General features: G+C 39.8%; 1 protein-coding gene across 2 annotated transcripts in view; it reads right to left on the bottom strand.

Moving 5' to 3' along the window:
• Positions 1–17291, bottom strand: part of CHRM3 (cholinergic receptor muscarinic 3) — a 291653-nt gene that overhangs the window by 128861 nt on the left and 145501 nt on the right. For both annotated transcript variants that reach the window (XM_075445514.1, XM_075445520.1), the window contains exon 3: positions 9523–9625. In XM_075445514.1, coding sequence (XP_075301629.1) covers positions 9523–9620 — 98 coding nt within the window. In that variant the 5' untranslated portion in view covers positions 9621–9625. The remainder of the gene's footprint in view (positions 1–9522; positions 9626–17291) is intronic.

Below are 17291 nucleotides of genomic sequence, written 5' to 3'. Positions count from 1 at the left end.
TCAGTACTTTTGAAGACAGGTATCATATCCATTTAATATAAATGCCATCGGTGAATAGTGCGTCCAAACACTGCTCCTCAAGTTTTCTTTTAGAAGTCAGTCAAGCTGGTAAACATCAGCTGATGAGGAGCCCAGCACAGGTTTTTCAGCCCACTTGAGCCTCCAGCTATTCAAAAATCTTTGCAGTCACGCCAGGTCTGCAGTAACCTTCGATGAAGTGGTACAGGAGTGGTGCCTAGAGCTCACCTGAAAATCAGACATCAGGCTGAAAAGTTGTCTCTCGCAAACTGTGCTGCCTGAAGCTCTGTCACCTACTAATTCCGTAGGAAATGGCTGATGATGACACACAAGTATTTGAGGCCCTGGTCATCAGACCCCGAGATGTCGCAGACCACTGGAAAAATTTATGAACCAAACGCTAAAAAGGGAGCACAAAAGACAAACTGAAACCAGTCTTGAAAATCCTTGGGCAGACTGCTGGTTACAAAGAGATGCAGTGGGCGTTCAGGTTACTGAGCCCGAGCCCTTGCCACCACGCCACAGAAAGCTCTGCTCTCGGCTGTACAACTGCTCTGTCGATCTTTCCCAAGCGCTGCAATACCTTGTCTTGAGCATCCCTTGGGCCACAGTTTGACACTGCAAATTTGTTGCGCTGTTGTTGAAAATACTTTTTGCTTCACTTTCATAGAATCATAGAATAGTTTGGGTTGGAAGGGACCTTTAAAGGCCACCTAGTCCAGCCTGCTTGCAATAAGCAGGGACTTCTTCAAATAGACCAGGTTGCTCAGAGCCCCATCCAACCTGGCCTTGAATATTTCCAGGGATGGGGCATCGACCACCTCTCTGGGAAACCCCTTCCAGTGTTTCGCCACCCTCATGGTAAAAAATTTCTTCCTTACATCTAGTCTGAATCTACCCATTTTTAATTTAAAACCATTACCCCTTCTCCTGTCACAACAGGCCCTGCTAAAAAGCCTGTCCCTATCTCTGTTATAAGTCCCCCTTTAGGTAGTGGAAGGCTGCTTTAAGGTCTCCCCGCAGCCTTCTCTTCTCCAGGCTGAACAGCCCCAACTCTCTCAGCCTGTCCTCACAGCAGAGGGGTTTCAGCCCTCGGATCATTTTTATGGCCTCCTCCGGACCTGCTCCAACAGGTCCATGTCTGTCCTGTGCTGAAGGGTAAAATAAGCATCAAAGCAACAACAATTCTTTTAATTAATGAAATGAAACCTTTAACTAATTAATTTTGAGTAAAGTTTGAAATTGAAGAATCATAGTGAGTCATTCCTTTTACACCTAGGACACAACAATTCATAAGCTCCATTCCTTAGCATCAGTCTGTCAACAGTCAACCTGTTACTAACATAACAGATGGAATATCTTCCATAGAAAAAACTAGAGGCACACTATCATTTTTTTCTTATCTACTAATCACTAGGACAAGTTTTATGAACTCACCAACAAAGTAGTTACAGGTTGCAGTGAATGTGATTCTAACTCTTCTCTCACACTGTCTGCGTGCATGCTGCAGGTTTAAGTTAGGACCTGCTTAATTTGTTCTGAAACAATTAGTTTCAGCCATAGAATCATAGAATGGTTTGGGTTGGAAGGGACCTCATAGATTATCTAGTTCCAACCCCTTTGCCATGGGCAGGGACACCAGTCAATGTCACCTATTCAAAACCCTCACTGAACAAACGGAGATTTTAAAATGCTTTGAAAATTGAGGAATCTTTTTGTCACAGGCAAACAACTGTATTAAGTTAGATTTAAATCAATACAGGGGCCGACGTTGAGTGTCACTGCAGCTTAGGGAATCAGCCTTTGGCATCTTACTTGGTAGGATCAGCTCTGCATAGTATCCCAATAAAACACAGGCATTTTTATGAAGATAGGTTTTGGCATGAAATTTTAAGCTTTATAATTCACCCAGCACCACGCAAATCAGCAGCACCCATCTTGCCAGAGCTGACTGTGAACCCCTCTAGCTTTCATGCACAAGTGATACACTGTGCCCAAGAACTGAAGATCAAGCTCAGTTTTATAGTTGCTTACTCTTCTGATGTCTAAAATGGAAAAAGGTTGAAAAATCCCAGGGAAAAAGTAGAAAAGCGGCTTCTTTGTTTGGACCATTTTCTTTCCTCCTACACACTCTGCTTTGAAGCAACACTGATTACTAACTGGAGGTGGACTGACACCTCCACTACGATAGCTTTTATTATTTGTATTTTGATAGTCGCCACCAACACATCAGACTCAATACATTCCCCAGTAGACTCATAGGCTAAATAAGAAAACAAGAAAGAGACAGCTAATATCTATATAAATGCAGTATGTTTTACATCACATGTGTGTTAAAAACATTTTTATACGTTTAACTTCACACATCCTGAAGTATACCTGACTTTCGTACTGCAATCTTTCATTTTCACTTGCTTACCACATTGTTCAAAATAATAATAAAAAAAGAGTATGATTTTGAGGGGATATTTTAAGACAGTGCTATAGCATCATGAGAGACCATATGAAAGGCACAAATGTTAGATGAGACTGTAGTTCAGAGCAATGTAACTAGAAAAGCAGACCAGACAAGGTGTTATCATATGTACAGAATCATAGAATCATAGAACGCTTTGGGCTGGAAACAACATTTAAAGGTCATGTAGTCCAACCCCCCTGCAGTGAGCAGGGACATCTTCAACTGGATCAGGTTGCTCAGAGCCCCATCCAACCTGGCCTTGAACGTGTGGTATACACCACCTCCCTGCGCAACCTGGGCCACTGTTTCACCACCCGCATTGTAAAAAAATTCTTCCTTACCATCCAGTCTAAATCTACCCTCTTTCAGTTTAAAGCCATTACACCTTGTCCTATTGCTACCAGTCGCTACCTAAAAGCCTGTCCCCATCTTTCCCACAGGCCCCCTTTAAGTACCAGAAGGCCACAATAAGGTCTCCCTGGAGCCTTCTCTTCTCCAGGCTGAACAGCCCCAGCTCTCTCAGCCTTTCCTCCCAGCAGAGGGGTTCCAGCCCTCGGACCATTGCTGGGGCCTCCTCTGGACCTACTCCAACAGCTCCAGCTCTGTCCTGTGCTGAGGGCTCCAGAGCTGGACGCAGGACTCCCGGGGGGGTCTCACTAGAGCAGAGCAGAGGGGCAGAATCCCCTCCCTCGCTCTGCGCCCACTCTGCTTTTGATACATTTTCATATGAATTCATACATGTTTAGCCATGTTGTGTTTTACAAGCATGCAAAATAGGATGAAAGGTGTGGCCAGGCTGCTGTGGATGCAGCCCAGGGTATGGTTGGCCTTCCGGGCTGCAAGCGCACATTGCCGGGTCATGTCCAGCTTTTCATCCACCAGCACCCCCAATTAGGAGCTAGTTAAAAACAATACAGAAAAACTCAGATCAATTCCTAGTTGCCACAGCATAGTAAATTTGGTATTTCTTTTCAGAGTTCATTACCTCGATTATTTAATCACATGGTGACCATTTACAATAGGAAGAAAAGCTAGCTTTAAAATGCAGACAAATAATACTGGAAGAAAAAAAAAATCAATCTGATAAAGCAGAAAGGAAAAAGAAATGTCTCCTTAGGATATACAATGAAACTCCAAACCCATTTAAGCCTTAATGAAAATCTCAGGAAATATACTGAAGAAGTAATTTCTTTGGACTTTTGTGACTGAGCCTTCCTACATTTTTCACAAAACTTTTAGGTTCTAAGTCAATAGAAGATATGTCTAAGCTTCGATATTTTGTACTACATTTTCCCCCTTCAAGGTTTAGTCAGTCTGACATGAAACTCCCAGGTCAACAAAGTTTTTATTCGATCCAGCGTTAGTTTTAATTACTACTATTATTTAATTATTACTATTTTTTGAAAGTGCTCTTTAAAAACAAAACATTTTGTATATAAGGGGAAAATTTATGCATGGTTTCTTTCTTTTTGTATTTCAATATTGTTAATATTTTGTTGTAAAGCTTTCCCATGTAAAAAGTATTTTTAATCACTTGAAATTAACTTACATGAAATGCAAAGGTTATTTTAGACCTTAAATGGGGATTAATTTTAAGTTAGTGGCTGTTTTACAGCTGACTCTAAAGTGGGAATAAGTATTGCATATGGCACTGGCCCGCTTCTACTGTACAACCTGTATTGGCTTCTGTAAAGTTATATATGCTTAGACTTTTTCTGCAGATACCCATACTGCAAAGCTGTCAATACCAGAGGAGCACAGCACTACAGATTTACTGCCTTCCATGCTGTTCAGAACGATAACCTGATTTAGTTCAGCCTGCATTGTCTCTTGTCACAGAGTGAAAAAGGAAGGTGGAATAAATCACTCCTACAATTAGATAGTTCACTGAGGTTTTCCAATATTTTCCTAGTCACCCTCTCCTGGAAGCCATATTATCTTCATATGACTTAAAGTGGAATATCCTGTCAGATTCCCATATGAAATTGAATAGGCATATATTTACAGCAGGAAAAGAAAGGAAGGCACACATATAGCAGCAAATCACACACATGAACAAACATTCATGACTGTAAATCTGCAGATACACAAAATACACACAGATGCATATATATGCACGTATGTGTGTCTGTAAAGCATCTAGCATTTAGGGCTATGAGGATGGTGAGGGGACTGGAACATCTCTCCTACAGGACAGGCTGAGGGAGCTGGGTTTGTTCAGCCTGAAGAAGAGAAGGCTGAGAGGGGACCTTATAAATGCCTACAAATATCTGAAGGGTGGGTGTCAGGAGGATGGGGCCAGACTCTTTTCAGTGGTGCCCAGCGACAGCACAAGGGGCAATGGGCACAAACTGAGGCACAGGAAGTTCTGTCTGAACATGAGGAAGAACTTCTTCCCTCTGAGGGTGACGGAGCACTGGAACAGGCTGCCCAGGGACGTGGTGGAGTCTCCTTCTCTGGAGATATTCAAGACCCGCCTGGACAAGGTCCTCTGCGACCTGCTGTAGGTGACCCTGCTTCGGTGGGAGGGTTGAACTAGATGACCCACATAGGTCTCTTCCAACCCCTCACATTCTGTGTTTCTGTGATTCTGTGATTCTGTGATCTCCTCTCTGCCTCCACATTACATTTATAAAATAGGGAGACTCATGGATTCTCTTGCTTGTGTTGCAGCCCCTGCTCAACGGTTACCCCTGCAAGGACTCTGGAAGAAGCAAGGTGCATGGTTTGGATGAGCAGACTCTAAAAATCTCTAACAGAAGAAAGTCTCACACTCCGTGGTTTCAGTACAAAACTACAGGCTGGTTGAGAGTCTCTGTTCCAGTATGAGTTTGATTAAGTTGATCATGTGCGACACAGCGATGGCAATCTTCTGTCATACACTGATGCTCAGAGGGTTAGTCACCAGGAATACAGCAGTGAGAAATGAAGGAAGGCAGGCAAATAAAACCAGAGTGATCTACTGAACAGTAAGGCTCGGAACACAAAATGGGAAAGAACGACTCTGTTATAATGACAATACTTTTAATTATATATATTCAATGAAAAATAAACTATTAGAGAGAGAGTAAAATACTTCCAATTAATGGAAGTAATGTAATGTTCAAACTTAAATGAAGTATTTTTCCCTTGAGGGTTTTACTGTACTATTTTATTTAGCTTAATGTAATTTAAATTACAAACAGAATGGTTTTGTACGCCCCCAGAGAAATGTATTTTATTTATAATGTATTTCCTTTCAAGTGGTTATGGAAATCATGCTCTTCCTGAAGCCTGTATCTCACATACCACCTACTGCTGCAAACTAGTCAGTCCTCACAAGTTAAACATGATCAGTCTGGTGAAGTACGTGACAAGAAAACCCAAGAATTTTTAAAATGCCAGAGGAAACAGAAATTTGTAATTCCAAAAACTAATAGTCTTCCCTCCAGAAAAAGGTATTGAAAGATCTTTGTTAGTAAAAGTTAGTTTTTTTCAGAGGGAATGGAACTCAGCCATAATCACTCCACTTTAGTTTTTAATGCATGTAATGAAAGAATTGTTTACACTATACCCTAGAGAGAGTTTCAGCTGGGAGTAATTATATTTTGCATACTTAAATTTAAATATGTAAATATTTCCATCTTTCATTTAAAACACAAATCCTTAAAAAAATTAATTCTGGTATAAAAAGTACACTTTCTTTCAGGGTGCAAATTACAAATGACCAGTTTTTGCCTTCTTTTTTCCTCCAAGTAATTAAAACAATCTACTTACGAATAAATAAGCAAATACGAAGGAGTAAATTGAACCCCAGTCTATATGCTCTCCTCATTATCAATAACTACTGCATAGACTCAGTCAAATAACTAGAGACAAAGAGGAAACTGTCTCTAGAAAATTAATTTTGGCCATTAATCATCTTTTTAAAGTATAATAGTACCCTATCCTCACGGATGAATCATCAACTCAACACGCCAGCCACAGATCTACAATGGCCTAAGCTGTGATGCTTCCCCTGAAACAATGTCAAGCCAAGTGGCTTCAAAGGGACTAAGCAACCAAGCACTCAAAGATTTGGCTGACTGTGCAACTGCTTATGGCGTGAACTCATGACAGCCGTAGTCACAATTTACACATGCTTTGATACAATTATTCTTTTTGTCAAAGCTACTCTTCTACTCTAACCTACTCTCAAAATCTATAAATAAATAAATAGATAAAGAAAAACACAAGTTCTCATTAGCTTTGGATTAAGAGCTTGAATAATTTTTCAAGGGATAAGGTATAGGAGCAATTATTTCTGTGTCACTACTCTATAAAACAGACCTCCATGCTCTGGAGTTGAAACTTCTGTCCGATAGTAGATTTTACCAATATCACAAAGATTCTCAGGGAGATACCGAAATGGAGAAAGAATATTTTAAATCACTTTTATGACTATCGGTAACAAATATGAATGCATTTTAACATATGAGCTTTTTTTTATTACATCAGCATGAATATATTGCTGTACAAACATTCTAAGAAAAGACATTTCCTATGGCTCTTCTTAGCCCAGACATTATATAGCTCACACTTGAAAGTTATGCCAATTGTGTCAGAATTTGCCCTTTGTATTAAAGCCGACCTGTACCACAACCTTTGCAGACATCTATACTTTGCTAAAAGCTACTAAAGCACAAGCATTACTTGTGTTAAATGAAAAACACGTCATAGTGACCATTACCCTTGCACTGGGGGCAAGATTTTAAGATTCTGACGCCCAAAGAGCTGAGCTAATGTACCTTTGCTAAGCAAAATAATGCTGTTCCTCTTGACTAATGTAATGTGCTCAGATGAACTGACAAATTCTGTTTAATGCGCTGCCCATTTATGCGTAGTAAAGCACATTATATTATTATACCTTTATACATATAATCTCTGGAGAGGTAGCATGACACTGTAGTGAAGATCTAAAGCAATCCATTAGATTCATTTGCATTAATGGCTTTGTTGTTAATTTAGTATCAGAAAATAAAAATTAATTTCTGGCTGTCTGAAAACTTTGTTACTACAGTGTACATGGTTTGATGCTTTAACCATTTATTTTTTGCTGCTTACCCACTGTCACATTAGAGTCTAAGTGACAAATAATACAAGTTTTTACAGGGAGAGAGATGTGGACTGTAATAAAATTTGCAGAAGTTAATTATATGAATTCTGGTATTTTCTTTGTTACTATCCTTTAGGCTAAAACTGAATACAGTTCAATTCCAGTTCATTTGGAGTACTCTGAATTTTGGCACCAATTAAAAAAATTTCCTGCCAAGGAACAGTTGTACCACTGATACCTACAGAAAAGGCATTCTCCTCAGACTAAATACATTCTCCAGCATAATAAATGTCTTTTGGGATTGTTTTCCTGCCCATCAGTTACAGCTGGGGGAGATTTTGGATACATACAACACAGAACGTGAATCTTTTCTGCAATCTAGAGCTAGCAACCCACTTACGAATTGTAACAATTCAAATTTAACTGCTAAACTAGAAAATTTATGTCTTTTCAGTATTATATTAATCAAAAAATCTGCCATCTGAAAACAAAAAACCAACCACACAAACCCCATATCTCTTCACCTTACACAAAATACCTGGAAAAAACCATGTAAGTAAAGCTGGAATATGGTCAACCCAACGTGAAAGGCAAACCCAACTGTAACTGAATGCGGCCAGCTGTGTAACTGCACAAGATACCATGTCCTAATTTCAGGATATGAAAGCAGGGGTGAGCATTGTTCCAGGTTTCATCTGAGACACCTGTTGTCAGTATTGAAGCCAATAAAGATCCAGCCAATATGCTATGAAAACGCTTTCCTGAGATTACTTGGTTGGAAGCTTTCTTCAGATAGAAATGAGTGACTGAAATCTCAAGGCACTCCAGAAGCCATCATAACAAACTGCCAGTGTCACAGTCCCTAAAGCAAGCACGCGAGGAGAGCTGTTTTCTGTGTAAGGAGAGCATGCCAGCATGTGTAAATACAGGCCATCTAAACCACATATCCATGTTTATAGTTCATTGCCACAAAATTAGAAATGCAAACCAAGGTGGAAGTTTTACCAAAATGTGTAAGGAACGTAAAAGAAACCCCAGCTATAACATAGACATAAATGCTGCAGCCTACCAGTTCATGTAAATTATTGTAAATGCCGCTGCAACTGAGACATAAAACAGTGTAACATACAAGGGATAAAGCAGTCAAGTGATAATGAATGCTGGCAGTTTAATCAGAACAATTTAGTTCTTTGCCTAGGTTTACTCTCTCAGAGAGAAATGACTTGCTGAAACTAAACCCAGCCAGCATATCAAAACCAGAAGGGAAAGCACACTTTTCAAGAAACCGAATTTAACTTGTTGGATTCTCACCTCTACTATAGCAAGACTGAATTATTGTGCAGGCAAATGCTGGAGCTAGAATATTGTCTATGATTTTTTTTTTTATCTGAAACTCATAGAAAACTTGAAGGTTTGCGCAGAAGCTCAAGATGATTAAAAGGAATAACCTGCAGGCATCTTTCTCCTGATTACCAATACCACGATACTGCCTTATGCTTCTTAAGACAAGCACAGAGGTTCATTCCTGTGAAGCTGTTCAGCCTGGCTAGCTCCTACTCTGCTAGCTGTGCAGTTGTAAAAACAAGAAGCTCAAGGTTTGCCAGCTGCTTGAGAATTTATTTCATTTCTCTGCCAGGTTTTGTGAAATTTCCACCACTGCAGCAGCAGCTCAGGTACGCCCACAGGAATGACAGGCATCAACAGTGACCCCAGCACCCACAACAACTCAAAATAAATGCGGCAAGGAGACCAAACACATTGTGACATATGGTGGTCTACAGTTGTACGTCTGCTGATGATAAAACACATCGCAAAGTTGGAGACCTTAATAAATGTTTTTGTAGTCCATAAATTCCAAGAGCCCCTGACTTCGCAAAGTAAGCACTGTTGCCAAAAAACAGCTGTTTCCTGATATGCTGAATACTTGGAAAGATATAATGTGAATACGTATGTTTCTTTGAATTTTACCTACATGGTCCAGTGAGGAACATCAAAGCGGCTAGTTAGATCAGGCACTGTGTAGTTCTGTGAACTCCTCTTTTGGAAACAAAACTGGTAGTGTGTCAGCATGTAGGCTGTGAACAAAACAAAAGACAGAAGAATAATTATTAAAATACATCATGGACAACTGGAGGAGACAGATGTATAAGCCAAAAGGACTCCTTTGGACAAAGAGAAGACAAAAACTATTCATACTTTGTATTGCTGAATAATATCTTCTTTTTTTTTTTCACTTCATATCTTAGAGATCCAGCTGAAAATATAACAACTCAAGCATGCCTGTATCACACAGATCCAGAGCAGTGGTAGTAACACGGCACTGAGAAGCCTTTGAGCTGCTCATACCTACCCCCAAAGGGCTAGGTACGATTGCAGTATTTTCAGATGACTTTTCAAACCCAGTGACCGAACTGGAGTGAGGATAACAATTCCTCTAAGACAAACAATTTCTTTAAGCACAAACAAGTCTGCAGCTGAATCAGTAACGGAGCTTGGCTGGCTTGTGCCTGGCAGTTGGCACAGAGAGAGGGGATGCTGAGCCTGCCTGACCCCAGGAGCAGCTCAACACAGGGGCAGAACTAAGACCTGGGCTCTCCTTTCCTTCCCCAAATTGTGCTGTCTCTCGAGTTAACCAATTTAAAAAGCTGGTTTGGAATATTAATTTTTATGCCATAAATGTAAAAAGCTAGCCAAATAAAACCCCTAATGTATTCCGTACACTACATTTTCAGCTGCGTTTAATATACCGTTGCTTTTAAAAGTTGACACAGCTACAGAGGGAGCAAAAATAACAATAATTAAAACCTAAACAAGATACCTTCCTCTGCAAAAGTTGTAAATTTCTGAAGTCAGAAGTCTAGGAGAAGGATTAGCCACTACCACGTTTCATTTCATTATACATAATTAGTGACAAGTGGAACCATGTGCCATTATTATCCCATTTATTGCATGCCATTGAAGCCTAAGGCTTCAAAACACCTTTGAATAACAAACACAGAAGGGTGATTGTGAATCAACAGATCCTCCACGTGTTCGCTCAGTGTCTCAGCCTTTACCAGCGAACCAAGGGATTTCACTCCCAGGTGTTACAAAAAGGAGGCAGCAGACCAGACAGAACACGTTGGCTATGCTGCATTATCAGTTTCTCAGGGAAAAGAAAACCAACCCAAACCAACAAGAAGGCTGAGATCATTAACAAACAAGACTGAGACTATATTCCAGTTCCTTTTCAGAATAGAAGAAAATGCACATTTACTCCCCACGTACGTTGCTGCACGGCAGCACAGCACTGGTAGCACAGCTCTGACACAGCATTAATCACGAAGGTCTCGCCCTCCTGTGGAAAAAAGCTCTCCTGGAAGACAGCGATTCCCTCCGCTAGCCCTGCGCAGCCAAGAAGCGCAATGCATTAGCGTGGAAGCAGATCAGAACACAGCCTGACACCAACGGAAAACAAGAGAGGCTGTATATGCGCGAACGAGTGGAAAGGAAGCAGACCAGATGAAATACGGCCAGGAAAGAAGGAATATGCATTATTTGCCTTACAAGTAGTGCCATGCAATTCTTAACTGGAAGGAGCCTGGACACGTCAGTGTGGCAAAACCTCTCATAAGAGCGGGCTTTGATATCCTCTTGGCCCAGATCAACTTTTAGATGAGAGACAGTCACTCCAAACCCACTTCCTCTGAAGCATTCATCTTCCTAGGGATTTCTCTGCCGAGCTGCTACACGGCTACTCAAATGCTCTGCTCCCGCCAGTGCTCCCAGACAGACAATGTACAGGAAGCGCAGTCCAAGGAAACGGGTCCGCACCGAAGGTCACCCAGCAAAGAAAGCAAAACCCTCAGCAAGCAGCATGGAGCAGTCAGGGAGCTCAGGCGCATCGTTTAACTGCCTCCAGCCTGGAAAGGGCTTTCACTCCCTACAGCCAAAGCAGAAGCTCTGCAACGACAGTGAGGAGCCCGTGGTGGGAGAGCTCGATGTTTCGGCTCCGGGAGGATGGTTCCAGACTTTTAGGAACAGCAGCTCTGGTTGCAGTACTTCACTCGGGTGACACAGCAGTGAATCCACACCTTAGTAACTCACTCATCGATTAAAACTATCATTTGCACAGGTCCCTAAAGGTCCTTGGTGGAACTCTTACATACTGTCACCCAGGAAACAACAATGAGAATTACACTTAAAACAATTCAAAATTAATTGCTCAATTTAAAAGAAAGTATAAAGGATGAGAAGCATTTCTCATTCACGCTATCAATGCAGAAAATAATAATAATCTGCTTCATGACCAAACCATTTTAAGTCACTTTTACATTTTTAAGACTGCAAAACAATTGAAAAGAGAAGCCTCTTGTTAGTTAGTTGAGCCTCCTTTTAGTTGAGGAATTACAGTTTCTGACAATTAAAACTGGAATTTTAATAACGCTTAATGATTTCCCTCTTATCAAGTTATTATGTTTTTAGTTAGCAATAAACTAATTCATTACTAAATTAGCTTTTCAAGCTATTCTCAATAAAGAAATTTCTTCCCAGTAATTTTCTACTGTATTTTAATTTTATGCCATTACTATCAAGCATCCAGTTTTACTCCCCTAACAACATGGGTTGTGACTCAGAGCTTTGGAATTCATTGCCCTAATTTATGATAAACTAAGACTCCTCAAATAAGCTTGTGCTGTTTGTATATTCAGCTACAAAACTAATAAACTCTACTCTTTATGAAAAGCAAAACCAGCTGACAATTCAGCTTGTGCAGAACATCAAGGTCCATTTGTAGCAACCACGTCGAAGTTTTATCCCCACACATCTTTCCCCCTCGGTTCAGTTTGACTCTTTTAGAAAAGGGAGAAGGCTGTTTTTTGACACAAATCATTTGGAGGCAGATGCTTATAGTTAATGTGAGGGTGGACCTGTAACAGACATCATAAAACACCATGATTGCCAGCCTCTGAAGTACCTGGGATAAAACCAGGGAAAATGGAAGCCTGGGGGATTTGTATTTTACAGCTGTGAAACAATCATTTGAGCCATTCTTCTGGGCTGATACAGTTCATTAGTCCTATTACTTTCTTTCCGGGAGACTTGCCCAAATAACCCCAAACCAACGGACCTCCCCCTCCAAACCCCCATCCCAGGTATCAGGATGAATCCTGAACCTGTTTAAGCCAACTGCAGCCACCTCTGACCTCAATTGCTATGTCTATGCTAGAAAATTTAATCTGTGGGGTGCTTCTAGGCTTTGGCACTCAATCTGTGCATTAAGCTGTGAGACTGGTCCTAGTGTGATTTTAGCTCGGGCATGGTTTGGGAGGCAGCACGACCAAGGAATGTGAGTTAGGCTCTGCGCACGTGGGCATGCTATGGAGAGGAGGGGGCTGAGATTTATGGTATTACAAATACATTTGTGATTGCGATACCTGAAGAGATGTTCCTGTCTGGACAGGTGGGTGCTCTGTGTTCCAGGTACAGAACTGAAGATCACATTTTGTGACCTGTATGATTCCTTTCCTATATTCACGAGAATCCCTATTTCATAACAAGAAGTGCACCTGTGTGCCACCTTTGGCTTTTTATTTATTTTTGATAAAAACTCAGTTAAGAGTAGCTTGTTAGACAGGGCTTGAAATGAGAGAACTACTTACATGGAAAGCAAAACTCTGGATACAGTGATTTCTGCTTTGTTTACTTGATAAGACGAAACTGCACGCATTGACTGTGCACTGAGAAATTAAGCTCCTGTGTTTGTACAGAGGTGGATCACAAATTAGGTTTCTCGCTATCAGAGATAAATTTCACAGACTGGTAAAACTTCATGCATAGTAAGGTGGGTATTTCATCTGAGTTTATCAACAGATAAAGGTGACTTCATGGGTCCTATTTTTTAATGAAATTTGGGCAATTTTTGTCTTGGTGTGAGTTAAAAAAAAGGTCTCAAAAATTGGAAAGACTTTCCAATTTTTGAGACTTAGTTACAAGTAGTATTAGTATTTTCTTCCTTAAATAATCTATCAAAAAAATAAATCAACACTCCTACACATCACATTTATCATCCTCAAAAATGCCTATAGGTGTACCTACATAGATACAAGGCACTGATGACTTTACAGTCAGAAAAAAGGAGTATTACAATGTCAGCCCTGCAGCTTCCATTTCCAGTGGACCTCAAAGGGCAGAAAATCTTTCGACTCTTGAGCTCCAGGTATAAAACAAGTCTGCAAGCTGAAGGAGGTGTCTCTGCCTTGCACTTCTTTCACTGGATCTCATTAGAAAGAGGTTAGAATCATTCTGGAGCAATACAAGATCAAAGCTGGACGATAAGAGATTGCAACTGCAATGTTTGTACACTCGAAAAGCACTTCTGCACTGACATGAAAGGAAAACACGCTGCACCTAGTTCAAGACAGAATTCCTTGCTGGGAACAGTTTTGTTGTTGTTTATTTATTTTCACAACCTTAGAGTTTGCTTTTAACCTTAAGGAAACAGTCTGTTCATTAAAAGAGATTTTTCTTGTACTGTTGAAAAGAGGAATCAAGCTAGTTTCCAAGCACAAGCTGCCAACTCAACTCCCAGCCAGCACAGGCCAGAAGTAGGTAAGAATTTTGAAAAGATGAGGTACTACAGAAATGTACAGCTTTCTAATTAGATATCTCAAAAATAAGCACTATCAATAAATAAAGTAAACATGGGTAATGAATTCAGAAGATTATATGGGAAAGTCAAAATACTGCATTAAAAAAATCAAACAAATTTTCTTAGAGATAAAAAGTGAAACAATTTTTTTTTCAATTTTCTGGCAAAGCACTATAGATATTTTCAGAATTTCTCATGATTTCTTCAAAAATTTGTATTGCCAGTGTGTTTGGCCTGTAGTCACTGCTTGAAGTTTGGAGACAAGACCTGTCAAATGGACTTTAAAAGAAGCACAAGATTAATTTTAGCTCCATGATTGTTACAGAAGTAGTCCGTAAAATGACGAATTGCTTGATGTGCTCAGAGATCTCATTGCAATTGGTGGCTACCAGTAGTCCCCTTCTGCGAAATCCAAATGATGGGATCATCTTGTCTCTAACCCCAGCCCAATAAACATGTTAATATTGTATTTCATGTTGAACTGCATCAAAAAGCAAGAACAGATCTAGAATATCCTATAAATTAGATGGAAGAAAGAGGCACAGGCTCATTGTATCAACTTTGACTTGAAAGATAAATTGATGTCCTGTGTCTGTTCTAAACACTAGCTATAAACAGAAATTCTTCCTACATTGTGCAAATGTCTACTAAGTCCCCACCGAACTGAAGCATCTTCTGCATTTCTGAGGTTGCTGCAGAAATTCCATAAGGCCAGAAGAAAAGGACAAATCTAACATCACACAACAATTCATTCAACTTGCTCAATTTCTATATTTTGAAAATGACAGAAAACAATAATTTTATGCCCCTTTCATCCAGTTTAACTAAGATAAAAATTAATGATTAGCATGCTGAATTTAGACAATGTTCTCAATGAAGAGAAGTCAATTCACAGTACTGACTCAAGTCAAACATGTTTCAGCTGCTGAATAATTATGTTAGAAAGCTTCATTTTGTTTTGAAGTTCTGAGGAGTATGGTAAAACAAAATCCAGACATTTCAGGTATGATTTTAATTTGGTAGTCTCATAGCTCAAAAATTGTTCAGTCTAGACACATCATATTTGTTTCACTTCACAACAGTGACTTTAGCGTTTTATTGGCAAAGTTGAGTGGCTATTTTGGAAACACTCAGTTAGATCTGGTCAGCGTAAAAATGTCCAGCTCCGTTCCGTTCACGTACAAAGTGCCTCATAAGCGCACCACAGTGTCTGAATATAAACTGTAGCACCAGCAGTTACGAAAAAGGAAAATATCAGGAAAAAAACAAGTACTAGGAGAGTACTTCAGTTTAACTCTCTTTATTACTTACATTTTCTATGTATCTGATACATAATCACAAAAGCTTTTTAAAGTTTGAGAAGTGATTAGAATCTCTCTTTAATTTTGATGCCTTTGTGTGCTTACTGATGCCTGACTTCTAGTGTCTTTGTTCGCAAGAAAACAAAGGTAATTTTTTTAAACCAAAGTTTGTTAAATGTCGTGTATAATTTTACATGACGCTACAAGATAATCATGGCTAAACAGACCAAACCAGGAAGCTCACTGTTTGGTATACAGTTATCAGCTTTAACAATTTAGGAAGCGGTCCCACTGAATTTTAGATATCTTTACAGTTATAGGCATCTACCCCTGAGCTGTACAGATTCTGGGCAGTCAGCACAGGAAAAGCTGCCACATCAAAGGACCATTCAACAGAGCTGAGGTATTTTAGGTTTTTTCTCTAGGATGAGACAAAGTAAGCCTTAGGAGTACCTCATGTCCTCCATCCATTACACAGCACATCTAAATTTGCTTTGATGAATCCCATCCTTAGTGTTCTCTTCTCGCGATCATAAATCGGTATCTGTAATAACTGTTTTTACAAATCCCTTTCATCCACTGTTTAGTCTATAAATATTCTGATCCATCCAACCATTTAGCGTAAGATTTGGCTCCATCATATACACATATGTGTGGAAAAAAACACATACCCCTTCTCAAGGAAGACAATTTTATCTGAAAAAGATGTCCTGAACAAACATACTGCTCTGTTTCTTTCATACAGGACTTCACTATTAACTGTTACTCAGAAGTTTTAAGATATTCATGATCCCCTTACTGGCAGCCTTTTGTCCACCCACCACAGCAATTGAGAAAGATGATTCCCCCTCCTGTGGTTTTCAGTGTCACTGATTAAACAGAAAAATAATATTTCAAAAATCTCACAAAACATTAGAAATGTCAATATTTCAGCAAATATTTGGGTGTGAACTATGTACACAAGATACGTGTCTGGTGTGTTAAATCTGAGAGAGTAGGAAAGCATAAGTAAAGTTCTGAATTATCATATGAGGCAGTTGAGTGTGCTGCGAGTAATATGCTGCTTTATCAGTTGGAAGCAGATGGACTTTCCTGAAAAGGGATGGTAAGTCTATTAATGGAAATGCGCTGCCTGTTCACTGGGGTACCCAGGTAAAAAATGCCTCATAATTTGTTCTTTCCTAACTATGCCTGCTAGGCAATACAGGAAAATCTCAGTAATCACAAATTTCTTTCTAAATTCCATTTTGTACAAAATATGTAGAAAATTACCCAACAACTGTCTTAATGAAACTTCTGATGACAAATCACGGGGTTAATGAAGATGTTTATAAGCACAGAGAAGAGATAAGCTGTTGGCAAGAGGTGCAATAATCTCCTACACTCACCTATCAAAATCCACTCTTCTACATCAAAAGAAAGTTAATAGCATGTATATGCAAACCTTAAACAACTCCCTAAATGAGCACAGACAGCCGCTGCAATGCAGCTTTTATATTCAAACATATAAAACTATGTGTCTGGGCAAAGAAAAAAGGTGGTGAAATATTAAATGTTCAGCTCCTTCCGCACCCAAGAGTTACAGGCACAACAACACCTGCAATTGCATCTCCTGGAATTAAACCTCTTTATGCGAGAAGTTTCACTAAATCTATTTGCGAAGGTGAAGAAAAGAAATAATTTTATTTCTTCTTCTTCTTTTAAATTAAAGAGCAATTTGAAATCCTTAGAGCTCAGAGAGGAGCTGATCGCTGTAAAACCGCTGTGGGGTGAGGACGTCAGGTGAGGCCTGGGCCATCTTGCCCTCGA

This window comes from Opisthocomus hoazin, chromosome 2 (genome assembly GCF_030867145.1).
Source record: "Opisthocomus hoazin isolate bOpiHoa1 chromosome 2, bOpiHoa1.hap1, whole genome shotgun sequence".
In the NCBI taxonomy this organism is placed as follows: Eukaryota; Metazoa; Chordata; class Aves; order Opisthocomiformes; family Opisthocomidae; genus Opisthocomus; species Opisthocomus hoazin.
This window is presented reverse-complemented; position numbering and strand designations above follow the sequence as displayed.